At 40.3% G+C, this 17,007-nt stretch overlaps 1 protein-coding gene across 1 annotated transcript in view; it reads left to right on the top strand.

Moving 5' to 3' along the window:
- The window catches only part of LOC103076560 (AP-1 complex subunit beta-1-like), a 73,949-nt gene that overhangs the window by 42,546 nt on the left and 14,396 nt on the right, over positions 1–17,007 (top strand). The window contains 4 exon segments of the mRNA XM_082931118.1: positions 7,042–7,083; positions 7,934–8,080; positions 11,219–11,364; positions 14,420–14,549. Of these exon segments, the coding sequence (XP_082787244.1) occupies positions 7,042–7,083; positions 7,934–8,080; positions 11,219–11,364; positions 14,420–14,549 (465 nt within the window).

Raw genomic sequence — 17,007 nt, 5'->3', positions numbered from 1 at the left:
TCTTCAAAACTTTAAAGTTTGTTTATACGCACTTTTCCACTGTCCTGTGATTCCTCCAGTTTTTTTGTTATTGTCATTTTCCAGAATAGAATTCAGTCTCACTTAACTTTGGTCCTTCTCAGACTAGGGTACACAGTCTCTGGAGTACACAGCAGAGTACGGGGTGCATTTGAAGCTGCAGGATAAACCCGGTTCATCATCTTGCAGTGTCAATCTTACTTGATGGTAAGGAATGTAAACACACTGTATTACAGTTTAGAATGTAAAATTGCATGAATGTTTAAGATAAAACACAAGGCTTGTTTGCCCTAGGCCTCTCCATGCTATACCTCCCAGATGCCCTGTGTGTGAGTTTGGGCTAGCTTATCATTAGGAGGCACTTGAAAGTTTGAGAAAGACTTTAGAAGTTTTTTCATTAATGAGGAGAGGGATTGGATAAGTTTATACATCTATCTCGCAGCAAAAGGAATAAGATTGCTTTCAAGTAGAGCCACAAAATCCCGTGTTCCCATCTATTTGGTGGTGAATTGTGATATAAAGCAAGTACTTTCAAGGCAAATAAATGATGCACAGGACATTCTTGTGCTGAAAACTGGCAACAAAACCACTCAGACAATACATTTCCTTTCTAGAAAGAGCTTTGGCCTTGGGGTGGGAATGGAGGGGGTGGGGTCATTTTTTTCCCCTAATTGGTTGTATTCATATGTGTTGGCAGTGTTGATGCAGATATGGTGCTCTTAAGTCAGTTGGGGAAACAGTTTTGTCAGCCTTCTGTCCATTTTGTGATAATTTTCACCAATAAAATGATTCATTTCCAAATTGTCTCCCAAAGAAATAATACTGCCATAGTGGTGCTTATATGGAAATTCATTCACTCAGTAAGTATTTGAGTGCTTATTCCTTGTCAGGCTCTATTCTATGTACTGGGAATATAGTTGTGGCGAGCCCTTACAAACATACATTCTAGTGAGGGGAGACGAATCAAACAAGTATACATAGGTAGTAATTACTGCAAAGGAAAATGAGACAGGATGCAGAGCCTCTCCTGTGGATTTTTACTGCATTGAACATTGAGTTATATCTGACCTAAGAGACCAACAGTGGCCATTCTAAGGACTTTCTGTCACATTCTATTCCCTGTCCCATCTCAGGAAGTAATCTATGATATCTCCCTATTTTTCCGTTGATGTAAGACTTTTTTTCCTTCAAGTTAAGGAGTCTTCTGATGATTTTGTATGATCTCAACTCATTTATGCTATTCCACATCAAGTCTGTTCTCACCATGAGTTTGTCTAATAGCTTTTGCATGGTTACAGATTCTTTTCACCAATTTGATTAGTTATATTTTATGGTGCTTTTCTAAATAGCTTTTTGAAGATTAAACTAAAATTTGTAGCCCAACAGCTGGAAAACCATACTTTTACCTAGAAGATAGTGTGTGCCTTCTAAAATCTAAAAGCTAATAGGAAAAACACAGACTGATGTTTTTGACACCAGTAGGATTTTGGTATAAGTTTTGTTTGTGATCGGAATCATTGTGTACTATTTTTACATCATTCTGTTTTGACTCCTAACCAGTAGAGCTATATGACCTGAAGCATTCCTTAGAGTCCTTTCAATTAAATCAGTTCTGGAAAGTGTCAAATAAAGGAGGTGATAATTCTAGACAGGAGCAAAGAAATGTGTGAGCTTAAGATCTACACCTCGAATTAAGAGAATGTCTTCAGATACTCGGCTCCAGTTTCAGAAGCAGACAGGTATATTTTAGACTGGTCAGATGGACCTCAAAGGGGCTAACCCAGAGCAGTGATTGTGAACATTTGTGGGGGGTTTGGGGTTTTGCATTTAATTTTATTTTCACTTGTTTATTTATTTTTGGCTGCATTGGGTATTTGTTGCTGCGCAGGGACTTTCTCTAGTTGTGGTGAGAGGGTGCTACTCTTCGTTGTGGTACGTGGGCTTCTCACTGCAGTGGCTTCTCTTGTTGTGGAGCACGGGTTCCAGGCGTGCGGGCTTCAGTAGTTGTGGCACTTGGGCTCAGTAGTTGTACCTCGCGGGCTGTAGAGCGCAGGCTCAGTAGTTGTGGCACACACGCTTAGTTGCTCCGTGGTATGTGGGATCTTCCCGGACCAGGGATTGAACCTATGTCCCCTGTGTTGGCAGGCAGATTCTTAACCACTGCGCCACCAGGGAAATACCATGTGGGGTTTTTTTGTTGTTCTTGTTTTGTTTTCGGTCTGCTTGGTGGCCATGTCAAAACTTTTCCTTTTCTTGGAGTCAGGCAGACTTGGTCCCTTACAGAACCTCAGTCTTGAGTTCTTTCTCTGTACTTCTGCCTTTGTAGCATGTTGCCATTGGATGAAGGTATTTCCTTTTGGTATGCAGACTCAGCTCTCAAACTTTTGACTCAACCTGGTTCTGCAGCAGAGCTCATGCAACCGTGCTGAAATCCCTTTAGCCCATAAAATAAGTCACCATGAAATCACTACTTTCCATCCAATTACTGAACGAACCGTGCAGCAACACATCTCCCTAGTTCAACATGAACTGAACCTATTTCAGCACTACTTCAGGCATGATAAAGCACCCACTCTGTGGCAGTAGCGAAATGTTAATGTTATTCTTAGCGCCATTTAATGTGATTTAGATTGGAGGCTGGGGAAGCTTTACCACTAGCAGAAATTTTAGACTTGGGTATCAGCTATGGACCTGTAGGAAAATTCTGCTCAGCTTTCAGCATTTGAAGTGTTCTTTTCCTGAAATTGGCACCTCTCCTTCATCTTCCTATATCCTGATTTAGTTGGTCTGTAGTTGACATTATTTCCTTCATGGAGAAAATAGCAACCTCATTAAGGCAGTCCTGGGATTAACGGGAAATGGGCAGCTCCAAAAGACACTTAAAACGTACACAGTATTTAGACACCTAAGATTGAGATTAAAGCCATGCCTTATGCCTCTGGCACTTTTCATTCATCTCTCCCAGCTTACTGGATAATAGATATCACTGAATTTTTACAAGTCCAGTTTGACTGATTTTGTACCCTACCTGATTAGTAAGTATTACCAAACAGATGAATCTTGTCTGACTCCAGATGATATCAGCAACTGAACTGAAATGGTTAGTGGCTAGTTCAGGCCAACATGACAACAACATTGCTGTGTTTTGCTCAGCTTTCTAGCCTCCCCCCGCCCCCTCCTCGATTAATATCTGCATCATCCTGCTTGTCGCTGTAGATAGGAGAGGCCCTCACTGCGGAATTGGCTCCCATCCTTGCTGACATCTCCCTGTTAGTTACTCTTGCCCAACACTGCGCTGTCACCTGTGTCATATTTTCAGAGAGGAAGATGATAACCTCCCTTAGAAACTTTTCAGTCAAAAGGAAAGATGCTGAATAAAGTCTGAGTAAGCTATAGTTTTGCTAGTTAGAAAACATATTGACATTGTCCTTTCCTTTTGCTCTCTGGACATAGCACAGTTATGTGAACCTTTATATTTCTGGCTACATGTCTCTAACACCCTTTGGATTCTGTCTCTGTAAGATCAAGAGTTCTTAATTGTGGGTTGCAGCTGAGTTGTATTTGATAAGCTGAATATAAACAAAGGAGTATCAGAATTACTTTTCAGTTTCTCTTACATGTTTTTGAATAAAATTGACAAGCAGCATGGTGGGGAGGAGCGGGGGGGGGGAGTACATTTAGATCCTGTCCAGCTTAGGTAATGTTCATATAATACTCAAGTATAATAAGAATGAAATGTAAGAAAGTAAGGGCTATAAATGGGCTTTATTTCCTTTGGAAATAACACCACTCGTGAGTGCCTTTTCTCAATGCCTTTTATTTAATGTAGCGTATTTGATAATACTGCCATTTCTCTTCCAGTGTGTTTTTTCTTTCTTGCCGTCGAGTGCCAACGAGGTCCATAAAGAATTCCGTCTCTTTCAAGCTTCAGTTGCGAGATAGGCCAGAAGGGAGGAGAGTGGCTGGGGGAGGGTGTGGAAGCCCATCAGAAAGTCGAAAAACTAAATCAAAACCAGCATCAGGACAAGTGAGACATTCTGCATCAGTCCCTTCCTTAGAGAGAGTTTTTCTCGGGCTTCCCTGGTGGCACAGTGGTTAAGAATCCTCCTGCCAATGCAGGGGACACAGGTTCGAGCCCTGGCCTGGGAAGATCCCACATACCGCAGAGCAACTAAGCCCGTGTGCCACAACTACTGAGCCTGTGCTCTAGAGCCGGTGAGCCACAACTACTGAAGCCCGTGTGCCTGGAGCCCGTGCTGCACAGCAAGAGAAGCCACCACAGTGAGAAGCCCACGCACCACAACGAAGACCCAACGCAGCCAAAAGTTAATTAATTATTTAATTTCTTTATAAAAAATAAATAAATGGGGTTTTCTTTCTTCTTAAGTTCTAGCTTCCTTTTCAATTCAGGAGTTAGTGCCAAAGTAATTCCTGAACGTATATTCTTGTCTGATTCCAGATCATAGTTAGTTCTCTAAGGCAATGGTTTTCCACCTTGTCTGTACATTAGAATCACTAGGGCAGCTTTTTAAAATTCTGATGTCCAGGCTACAACTCAGAACAATTAAATCACTGTGGCTGGGATTGAGACTCGGGCATCAGTACTTCTAAAAATCCCCCTCCTCCCCACAATTATACACATGCAGGTGGTTTATTCCATTGTGTATCTAAGGTTGAAAACCATAGTTAATTGAAGTAGTTATTAGTAATCTTAGAAAGATTGAATCTTACTCTACGAAACCTCCAGGTTTTTGTGATGGAGGAATTGAAAACTAAAGACTTACCATAATCAGTTTGCCTTTGCAAACTTATTTTCCTTGACTTTTTTTTTTAACACATATGTACCCTGTGCTCCAGTCTAATTAGACTACTCCTTCTTCTTCTTCTTCCTTTTTTTAAAAAAAATATTTATTTATTTATTTATTTATTTATTTGGCTACACAGGATCTTCATTGCCGCACGCGGGATCTTCGTTGTGGCATGTGGGATCTTCATTGCGGCATGAGGGAATCTTTTAGTTGTGGTGTGCGAGATCTTTAGTTGCGGCATGCAAACTCTTAGTTGCGGCATGCGGGATCTAGTTCCCTGACCAGGGATCGAACCTGGATCCCCTGCATTGGGAGCATGGAGTCTTAGCCACTGGACCACCAGGGAAGTCCCTACTCATCCTTCTTGATCATGCTTTTATTCCTACTTCTTAACCTTTGTTCAGGCTATTTGAGAAATAACCTCCCCCATTTTTGCATTCTGTAATTTCACACTACCATGTCTTTGAAACTTCTTTTCATTATTCTTCAGCCAAAAGGAGGCTCTTCTATTCAGAACTCTCTTTTTTTGCTTTAGTATATTCAGTATGGTTTTGCATTCATGTTTTGTTTTTTTGACAGTTTGCAAAGCCTGGATCTTGTTCATCTATTGTTTTCCCCTCATTGCCCGGCATCTTTATAGTCCCCATAGTACCTTATGTCCAGCAAATGTAAGTGTGTGTTTGAATAAAAGGAATCTCATGCTTTTCAGATGTCATGCTATGGATGTGTGTTATTCTAGAAACAGGGAGAAGGTAGGTGTGTAATATCTTTTCTATTTGCTATCATTCTTTTCCAGTGACTCGAATTCTTGGTTGTGATGACCTTTTTGTCTGTATGCCTGTGATTTCTTACCCCACGTCCAACGAATAAATAGTCTTCAGGAACCAGACTTTGCAAATGTTGGTTCTTTGAGGTTTGGAGTGTTTTGTAGCTTAGTGCAGAACATGCTTATTCATGCCAGTTATGAAACACCTGGGGTTTTTGTTCTGTCATGGTGGAAATAAGTCCCATTATTTTTCAGTATATATATTATTTTTGAGATTTTGGCAACCCAGTTTTATATATCTGTCCATTGAGAAGGTAATAAATCCCCTCTCTCAAATCCTGAAGACAAATACGGTTGTTGTTGTTGTTGTTGTTTTTAACACAACCACAGCCTAGAGCTCTCCAAGTTTCTACCACTAAATGACAGACAATAAAGGAAACAGTGTTTTGTAAAGCAGACAAGGCATTTGGTGATTCAGAGGGGAATGTTAGATGCACAGTGAGAACTAGGGAAGTAGCAGTATAGACTCGTAGCACAAAAGCGTATTGTTCGCTTTCTGAACAGCACCATTAGTTGTGGGTATGTGTGTTTTATGTTCTTTCATGCTAGCTATTTTCAGCTTCAGTTCTTCTTTAATGCTTTTGTCCTGGAACTCAGGGTGAGTTATATCAGAGCCCTGATGGGAAAAAGAGGCAGAAGTAAGACCATGTGGAATTATTTTCCTGTCACATAGCTAATTGCATTAGTCTAATCCTCCAATAGTTAGCATCCTTGTAAATGATCTACTCCAGGTAAATCACAGCATTTCTCCTTAGCTGTAGAGACTGTGGGAGAGATTTGAAGAATTGCACGCCTTCACATTTCCTACCCAGGTAGGATATCTTCCTGACCCAGCCGTTTGCTTTCTTAGGAGAGTTCTAAACTCTAAAAATCACTCTTGTTCAAGCTGTAATTTTTGAAGCTTGAAATTGCAGCTCATTACTGGTTTGGTTCCCACTTTCTCAGTGGGGCGGCAAGTTTTGTAGTTCAAAACATATTTTAGGTTTTCTTCCCCCCCCTAAACTTCCTTTTAAAGAAAAAATAAAACATATTCAGAACATTACGACTTAGAGATATAGCTTCTTGGAATATGTAAACTCTTTAAATCCTGTTTGGGTTTGTGCCTATGTACCCCAGTGGAAAGACTGGATCTGAAACATCCCTGAGATGTCCCAGCTCCATCTTCTTTCCACGTTTTCTCAAAACTCCCACACACCATCACTTCCCCTACTCAGTTCCCCTAGGTTATATTTCTTTGCAATCTAGAATTTCTTTAGGCTTTGTGAGTCAAGTTGAATAGCATGTATTCCCCGCAACTTGGTAGAGCAATTTACAGATTCTGTGTGGGCATCTAGTACTTAGCTAAATGAACTCTACCTTTCTCTCCTCTCTCTCCTTTCTCTCTTTCAGCTTGGCAGTGACCTTGGCGGGGGCATTGGAGGAAGTCCGGCAGTAAGTGCCATCGGTTTTTTTCACCATGGGATGCACTGCCCCCTGTTTGATGCCTTTCCTACGCACACGTTCTCAGACCAGCCACTGCTGCTATCTAGCCCTGTACACCAGAACCTCTGTAGCAGTGTATGAAGAGTAGAAAGTAGCGTAGGGTTACTTGGAATCTTTGGGACCATACACCACATGTGTTGTAGGGGTCTCTTTAGGGATTGGTGCTCTGGTGTCTACAGAGTTCTTTGTCTTCCTGACATTAAAGGGCTAAAGGAAATGGAACCTCCCATCTTGACGGGAGAATACTCTTTTCTGTCGTCTAGAAAGAGCTTGAGCGTCAGCTGGACTCAGAGTGAGACTCTCGTCGTAAGTGAGTTAGGGGGGTGTGAGTATCCATCTCCCCCAGGAGAGTTTCCTACTAGATATTTATGCCTAAATGGGGAAATAAGACTTGCCTGGGCCCAAGTGGAAATGGAACTGCTGTCTAAGTTGGATGCTTCTCCTTCCTTCTATAGAAACAGATTCCCCCTTCATTAGGGTACCTGTAGGCCTTTTGCACAGAATCATGGAAGCTAAAATTGGAAACAAACAGAAAAAACTTTGGATCACTGTGTTCCTGATCCTACTGATTACTCTCTTGATAGAACTTCTAAAGAGTGTGTGTATCTTTTCAATGACGAAAAAATAACCCTGATGATTTGAAGGACAAAGAATATACGAATTAAACGCCTAAGAATATTGTAATTATGGTGTGTTCTTATTGATTTCTCAATACTATTAAAATATATAGCAACATTTGAAGGACTATTAATGAGTTCTTCCTGATCTCCCTGCTCCCCTTCCCTTTTATTCCCTGCAGGTGGGACAGTCCTTCATCCCGTCATCAGTGCCTGCAACGTTTGCTCCTTCACCTACTCCTGCTGTGGTCAGCCGTGGTCTGAATGACCTATTTGAACTCTCCACGGGGATAGGCATGGCACCTGGTGGATATGTGGCTCCTCAGGCTGTAAGTAAAACAACACTTCCTTAGTGGACAGGACCTGAATTATTTAGCATCTGACATTTGTGTTACTCTCACTGATAATAAATCCAAGGTTGGGGCTCGTTTTCTAGAGGATTTATGAGGAGGATGAAAGGCGGCCTTAAACCTAGCAATAAGAAGCCCCATAGCATCCTTATTAACCATTTGTATAATTAGACTTAAACTTGGAAATACTAAGCATTTAGTATTTGTTGTCTAGTTTAGAAATATTGCCTAGCTTGTCAACACTGAAGTCAGTCGAGTGTAGATGTGATATACAGAGCAACAGCAGGAGGAAAAAGACATAATAGAGAAGTAACATTTTACTTTGCATTCTTTCCACTCTCCTTTTTCCATTGGTACTGCATATGGATTCTAGAGTGCCATTGCTCAGATTTGGTTTTCATGCATTTTACTACACCTTTTTAGAGTTTTGATTTAGGTTAGTGTCATTGGTGTCCCTCTAGTCTCAGCCTCACTTGATGTCATGCTCAGATTGAAATTCAAAAGGGGAAGGGGAAACTCCCTGTAAATGAAGCATATTTCGGCCCTTGGGAATAGTGCCTTCCAGGCTAAGCTAGGTTTCTTTTAATTTTGCCTTTCTGAGGGGCAGCACCCCTGGTTGCTTTCTGAATTCTCTGCCTGCTCATCCAGCTCAGTGTGGGGGATCCCTGCTGCAGATAGTATACCAGTTGTCCTTCTCAGGAGTCCTGTCTTTGTGTACACACCCATTACATAGAGTAACCAGAAATATGATTCAAACCTGAGCTATAGTGTCTTGGCACAACGTAGTAGCTTTGTTGTAAGGTTACTGCATTGGATATTATCCCCAAAGACTTTTAATTGATTAAGAGATTATGTAACATACTTGTTTACTAACATGACAGTTATACCTAGAAATGACAAATTTAAATAATGTAGAAAGATCAGGTGGAAAATTAAGTTTCCCTCTATCTCCACTTCCCCATAAGTAGCCACTATTAAGTTTTTCTGTGTCCTCTCAGAAGAAAAAAAGATCATGCATATACCTGTATGTTTGTATCCTTTAAATACTGTCAGCGGGATATACTGTTTTGCATCTTGTTTTTTCTCTACCACAGTCTTTTGAATGGCTGTATCCACTTTATTGATGTGTACCACAACGTATTTAATCTTTCTCCTGGTGATGGACATTTAGGTTATTCATCTAGTCCTATCCCCGCCCCCTTTTTTGTTATTATGATGTTACCATGAACATTCTTGTTTATGTGTATCATGGTATATTTTTGTAAGCATATCTATAGGATAAACTTGGAATGTGCTTGATCATTGAAGCATTTAAAAATAGACATTACAGGGGCTTCCCTGGTGGAGCAGTGGTTGAGAGTCCGCCTGCCGATGCAGGGGACACGGGTTCGTGCCCCGTTCCGGGGGGATCCCACATGCCGTGGAGCCATGGCCTCTGAGCCTGCATGTCCGGAGCCTGTGCTCTGCAGCGGGAGAGGCCACAGCAGTGAGAGGCCCGTGTACCGCAAAAAAAAAAACCAAAACAGACATTACAGGGACTTCCCCCGTGGTCCAGTGGTAAAGAATTCGCCTTCCAATGCAGGGGTCCTAGGTTCGATCCTTGGTTGGGGAACTAAGATCCCATGTGCCACCGGGCATCTAATCCCACGCACCACAGCTACTGAGCCTGCATGCAACAACTACTGAGCCCGTGCACCTCAACTAGAGAGCCCATGTGCCACAAACTACAGAGCCCATGCGCTCTGGAGCCTGTGCTCCACAACGAGAGAGAGAAATCAACACACCACAACTAGACAGAAGCGCATGTGCCACAGTGAAGAGCCCGCGCAGCAACAAAAAGATCCTGCTTGCCGCAACGAAGTTCCTGTGTGCTGCAACTAAGACCCAATGCAGACAAAAATAAAACAATAAATTATTTTTTTAAAATAAGGCATTACCAACTTACCCTCCAAAAAGGTGACATCAAGTTCTCCAAAGCAGAATGTAATAGTGCCAGATTCCTTATATTCTCCTTCACTGAGCATTACTAACTTTTTGAATTTTTGACCCTCTGATAGATGAAAAATAGTATCTTGTACTATTAAATAGTGTCATTTTCTTCTTCCTTTTTTTCCTGTAATGTGGCTGAGTATATTCTCATGTTTACTGGCCACCCACTGACTAATGGGTATTCTGTCTTTAGTCAGGACAGTTCATGAATTCCTGTTGGTTTTTTAATATATGTGAGTGTGTGTCTGTGTCTGTGTCTGTGTAAAGTGGTACACTCCAGGAGTATCACAGATTCTGGGGCCAGAGGTGCGTCACGAATGAATTATATAGAGAAAATAGGCATTCAGATTACTTAAACGACATCTGAATACTTAACTATTTCCCAGGGACTGTAACGAGAGTTAAAAATATACATAAGACATGGTCCTTGCCCTTAACAGATTACTGATAAGGAATTTGGTAATGATTTTTAAAAGTCTTCAAATATTGTAAACATGCGATTTTCATTAGATCAGTTTTTTCCCCTTTTAAGCCTCTTACCAAAGCTACTAACCAAAGAAACCCCATGTTATGCTCATTGGAATTTCTCCTTTCTCCATGGGTACCCATAGACTATTTTGGGGTTTGTTTTTCTTTTTTTGTTTGTTTTTGGCTTTGGTTTTGGGTTGGATTTTTGTTTTGTTTGGTTGGGGTCTTTTTGTTTGTTTTTTGATTTTTGGTGGGTTCTTTTTGGTTCTTAAATAGTTGAGAATGATCTCCAAATTCAGCAAATATGACTTTATCCGGAGCCTTTTGCATTTGGCTTGGTATTTATGGTATAAAAATCACCTTAGTTGGCTAAGGAAGTGAAATCTTAATTTCATCTTTTTTTTGGCGGTACGCGGGCCTCTCACTGTTGTGGCCTCTCCCATTGTGGAGCACAGACTCTGGATGCGCAGGCTCAGCGGCCATGGTTCACGGGCCCAGCCGCTCCGCGGCATGTGGGATCTTCCTGGACCGGGGCACGAACCCGCGTCCCCTGCATCGGCAGGCAGACTCTCAACCACTATGCCACCAGGGAAGCCCTTAATTTCATCTTTATTCAGAAGCATCCTGTCTGGTTTCATTGGGCTTTATACTGTGTTTCAGGTCTGGCTGCCTGCAGTAAAGGCTAAGGGCCTGGAGATTCCAGGAACATTTACTCACCGCCAAGGGCACATCTATATGGAAATGAACTTCACCAACAAAGCTCTGCAGCACATGACAGACTTTGCAATTCAGTTTAACAAGAATAGGTAAGAAATCTGAGTTCCACAGCTCGATCCTGACACAGCAGTGTACTTTGTGTCCAACAAGAGAGTGTTCTGTTTAGCAGTGGGTAAAAACTCTCGTGTTGACAGATGTTTGATGTAGAGTGAGTGGAGGCTCTTGCACATCTGTTCAGTGGTCAGCTTCAACACTGGAGGCCCTAGGGAATTTTGCTGGGAAAACTCATCCATATGGAATAAGAAAATTGTCTTTGCCATTATAATCATACCTTTTCTATAATATTTTGTAAATGAAATCACGTAGTATGGAGTCTTTTGCATTTGGTTTCTTTCACTTAGCATAATGCTTTGAGATGTTTCAGCAGTCTGTTCTGTTTTATTGAGTAGTACTCCATCGATGCTTATACCGTGATTTGTTTACACTTTCACCAGTTGGTGGAACTGGGGGTTGTTTCTAGTTTTATCTTTTATGACTAAAGCGCCTGTGAATGTTCACGTACAGGTCTTTGTGTGGATATATGTTTTCATTTTTCCTGGATAAATATCTAGCAGTGGTATTGCTGGGTCATATGGTAATAAGCGTGAATGTCCCAGCTGTTCCATACTCTTACCCATGCCAGCCATGCTTATATATGTATAGTAGTATCCCATTTTAACTTGAATTTCCCTAATGACTAGTGATATTGAGCATTCTTTTCATAATCTTATTGACCATTCTTACATCTTTGGTGAAGTATCTGCTCAAATCGTTCCTTTTTCTTTTTAATTGATTGTCTTATTATCAAGTAATAAAGTTCTTTATATATTCTGGATACAAGTCCTTTGTCAGATGTGTCTTGCAAATATTTTCTCCCAGTCTGTGGCTTGCTTTATTTTCTTAACAGTGTTTTTCAAAGAACAAGTTTTTTATTTTTTGTTTTATTTATTTATTTTTTTAAGGGAGATTGCGATTGACACATATACAGTTTTTTTTTTTTTTTTTTTGGCTGCGTGGGATCTTCGTTGCTGCGTGCCGGCTTTCTCTAGTTGCCGTGAGCAGAGGCTACTACTCTTCGTTGAGGTGTGTGGGCTTCTCATTGCAGTGGCTTCTCTTGTTGCGGATCACGGGCTCCAGGAGCGCGGGCTTCAGTAGTTGTGGCATGTGGGCTCAGTAGTTGTGGCTCTCAGGCCCTAGAGTGCAGGCTCAGTAGTTGTGGCTCACGGGCTTAGTTGCTCCGCAGCATGTGGGATCTTCCTGGACTGGGGATTGAACCTGTGTCCCCTGCACTGGCAGGAGGATTCTTAACCACTACGCCACCAGGGAAGCCCAAGTTTTTTATTTAAATAAAGTTTACTTTACAATTTTTTCCTTTCTATGTCTTTTGCTTTTTGTGTTCTGTTTAACAAATCTTTGCCTGACCCACAGTTACAATTTTTTTTTAATGTTTTTAATAGAAGTGTTAATAGATTTAGCTCCTACCTTTACCTTTTAGAATTCATTTTGAGGTACTTCTGGTGAGAAAATACGTGTAAAGTAAGAGTCAAAGTAAACTTTTTTTCCGTAGTAAGTCTTGAAGTCAGATAGTATAAACCCTCCTACTATGTATGTTCTTGTTCAAAAATTGTTTTGGCAATTCTAGGTCTTTTGCCTGCTGGAATTTTGCTTGAGAGTGCAGTGAATGTGCAGATCAGTTTGAGGAAGAATTGGCATCAAACAATATTGAGTCTTCTAATCCATTAGCATAGCATATCTCCCCATTTATCTAGGTCATCTTTAACTTCTCTCTGCAGTGTTTTATAATTTTTCGTGTACAGGTCCTGCACATCTTTTGTCACATTTAAGTGCTTTATAGTTTTGATGTTACAGTAAGAAGCATATTTTAGTTTTTGGTTGTTGCTAGTATATAGAAATACAACTGATTTTTGTACATTGAACTTGTATCTTGAAACTTCATTAAACTTACTTATTAGTTCTAGTAGCCTTTTTTTAGATTCCTTATGGTTTTCCACATAGATAAATAATGAGAGCAAGATCAAAAGGGCAAAAGGGTTTTTTGACCCATAAATGTTGATACCAAAATGAGTGATGTGTCTACTCAAAATCATTTCTTTATTGCATTTGGGATTCTAAAGTATAGTTTATCTACAAAAAGGCAAATGTTTCTTCTGCTAGTCTGTGACTCTTGAAATTGATACTACCTATATAAACTCAATAATTATTTTATAAATATTAAAATCCCATCTTCCTTCCTGAGGCTCATTAGAACATACATTCATTATAAATGTATATCATTAAGTTGTTTATTTGTTACACCTATGGGCCTACTTTCCCTTTCTGCTCCATCTTTTTAAAATTGTTTTCTTATGTTTCTGAGACGTAAGACATGTCTGTCTTCCCTCATATATTTTTGGGTTTTTTTGTAACTTCAGACTCAGGCTTTTCCCATCTCTTTACTCTTCTTGTATTATTATTAGGCAGGCTTCTCTGAGAAGTCAAACTGGTGGGTACTCACTGCCTGCCTTAGGCGAAGAAAGTGGCCAGATTTGAGTCTACAACTTATCCTTTGGGGTGTTGTTTGGAATGTTTAAGCCAATCAACTCTACTTTACTTAGACTGGCTCTTTCCCAATGATTGTATCCTGTGTAAGTAAGTAAAGAAGAAAGAAAATGAGAGTTACCAGTAAATCATCCTCTGGTCTGATCAGGCAGGTTATCAAGCAAGTGAAATAATATCATTATACTTTACAGGGTGGGTATGCTTAAGTGTTCTTTCTCCCAAAGATTATCTAAAGGAAGATGTATAAGAAAAAGATGCTTATCAAAGCTGTCCCTCTAGTGGCATGATAAACATAAGAAACTTTCAGAATCAGAGCATTAGCAAACCAGTTCTGTGCTTATGAATGTTTTCTCCTTCCTCAAATCTTCTTAATGGAAGAAAGAGGTTATGTTGTAACTAGTGTTACAGCAAATTAGAATTGGGCACTTTAGTGCCTGCTATTCCTTATGTTTCCTTCAAATGGAGTAAAAAGCCATTGAAACCTAAAGACGTGACTAAGTCCTGCCTCCTGATTAACCTCTGGGATTTCTTCATCCTCTCTCCTAGCTTTGGTGTCATCCCCAGCACTCCTCTGGCCATCCGTACACCACTGATGCCAAACCAGAGCACTGATGTCTCCCTGCCTCTCAACACCTTGGGCCCAGTCATGAAGATGGAGCCTCTGAACAACCTGCAGGTTAGACTTTTACTTCACTCAGGGGGTGCAGGTTTATGTCTTGCCAGTGTTATCTGTAAAGCAACCCCTCTCTTTCTTATATTAGATTTGGTCATGGAATAGGGTTTGAAATAAATCTGTGGAGAAGACTTATTTTTCATTAAAAATACACACAGAAGTCACGCCTTGACACAAAGTTATTTTCTTTTTACTCAACATACAAACGTTTCAAGGTGTTATGTACAAACTTTTTTTTTTTTCTAAGACTTTCATAGGGAATTTGAATGTCACAAGAATAGAATAGATTTCAGTAGAGCTGTGTGGAGGTCATCTTTGAATACACAGCCATAAGTAGTTGGGTTATCTGGATTTAAATATGATAAGTGTGTGGTAAGTGTAGCAGCATCTTAGGGGAGCTCAGAACTTTATGAAGTTTATAAGAGCCTCTCCATCTTGAAGATATTGAATTTTTGGAATGCTTAAGGTCCTAGCTTAGAGTATCGTTTCGTTTTCACCACTTTGAATTTCTCTTTGAAATATAAGCCTTCTGGGGTTCAAGCAACATGAAGGCAGAGTAGTAAGCATGTAAGCTGAAGCTGTAGCAACCCTCAAGGGATAAAATACAGATATAAGCCCAAGAAGTTGAGGGTTTTAATGCTCACAAGGACGGAAGAGACCACCTTGGGCTGACCTGAGATGGGGAATTGTAACTGATCCCTGCACAAAGCTGAGAGCCTGGAAGGGCAAGTCCCTCAATGAAAGGGGAACTAGTAAAAGATTTCCACAGGGGTGGGTGATGAGAGAGTTCTCTTTGACCTGGGTTCTGGGCGACCTCTTGTGAGAAATCCAGGGCCCGAATTTATACTGTGTATGTGAAGAATTCTCCAAACCAGTAAATTAATGTAAAATTGGACCAGAACTGGTGAAACCCAGGGTACCTGGCAGAAGCAAATGCAGAACGGCCCTTATGCAATGGTTTTGAACTTTAAGGCCATCAGGACTCCCATCTGAGAAGAAAATCTCTACTGAAAGTCAGCTCACAATTTAACCAAAAAAAAAACAAGAGGGAAAGATGCACTGTGACTGACAGTCAGAAGATGCAACAAAGAGGATTGCTATCCCCTTCTATCGAGAACTTGAAATGATAGAATAGTATGAATGAGACTATAAAATATGTTTTAAATGATGAGCAAAAAATTTCAACCTTCCACTTTCCAATCAAGACAGGTGGGATCCCATTGCTCAATCTCCTGGAATTACCAGTGTGGGATACTAGTACTTATGGTGAGACATCAACAATAAAATTACTTAGAGTTAAAAGTAACATTCTACAATAGTTTAAGTACCAGTGCACCAAGCCTGCTTGCCAGTTGACTAACTACCTTGCTGCCTCAGCAGTTGACGTCTTCTTTCTCAGCAAAGGGTGTAATGATTTAGAGTGACGATGAGTGAGTCACAATATAACTTGGCTCAGTCTAGAAGAACAAAACAAGGATTTCTGTGCAGAAGGAATTGGCTCTGTTGCTATAATGAGACTAATGTGTTAAGGGACTTTTCCAGCACAGAATCCTAAAAGAAACTAACCCAAATTTACATCTCCTCTCTTTTCATTGAAATCTAACCTCCTGTTGGCCCACAGAGGCTCAAGCCAAATATTTGAGGACAGTCAGCATGGGTGCGAGAATGCTTTACTTTAGAATTAGGAAAGGGAATTTGGGTCACAGAAATGAGGGCAAATTTCCTACCCTTAAAACCAAAAGGAAACAGTAAATAAATAAATGTCAGTTTACTTCCCTATTTGCATTTCCATTTCACATTCAGTGAAATGAACATCCCAAATAGGAACCCTCATAAAAGAAATTGAATCTTAGTCCAAACCCCTCCCTCAAAAGTATTGTTATGATATTAGGACTAGCAAGTTTTCATTTTCACAAACGTGACATTATAAAAAACAATCTTAGCAGAATGTACTAAAGCAGTTTCCATCTGTAGTCAACTATTGATTCTCCATGTTTTCCCCATGGATTCTTTTCTTGCAGGGATGTCATAATAATGGCTATTTTCTGATTAATTGGTATTGCCCAATGGAGAAGATAAGCAAAAACTTGAAAAGAGGTGAAGTTCTTTTTTTCCCCTCTATGAGCAGCTCTATTTAATGTCTGCTCGTGCAAGGTGAAACTAATGACTAGCTTAAAGTGGTGGGCTACTTTAGATTTCAGCTTCCATTCTGCTCTTGTCTTAGTATGAACAAAAAGAATCAGATCTTAACTTCAACAAGCGTAGACCATAAAGATCCAGATAAAGGCAGGTAAAGATTGATTGGCATTTAAATGTTATGCAAACATAATGTTTAAATTCAAGAGCTCATGCAGGAAAAATGAGTACTTTTCTAGTACTCCAGACCGTAAAATCAGGAAAGAAAAAATGGGGGTTTAGGAAATGAAATTTTGAGAGCAGTGTGAGTTTTAGCTATTTTGGC

Source organism: Lipotes vexillifer, unplaced genomic scaffold (assembly GCF_000442215.2).
Source record: "Lipotes vexillifer unplaced genomic scaffold, Lipotes_vexillifer_v1.1 scaffold1854, whole genome shotgun sequence".
NCBI lineage: Eukaryota > Metazoa > Chordata > Mammalia > Artiodactyla > Lipotidae > Lipotes > Lipotes vexillifer.
The sequence above is the reverse complement of the archived record's forward strand: the minus strand, read 5'-3'. Positions and strand labels throughout refer to the sequence as shown.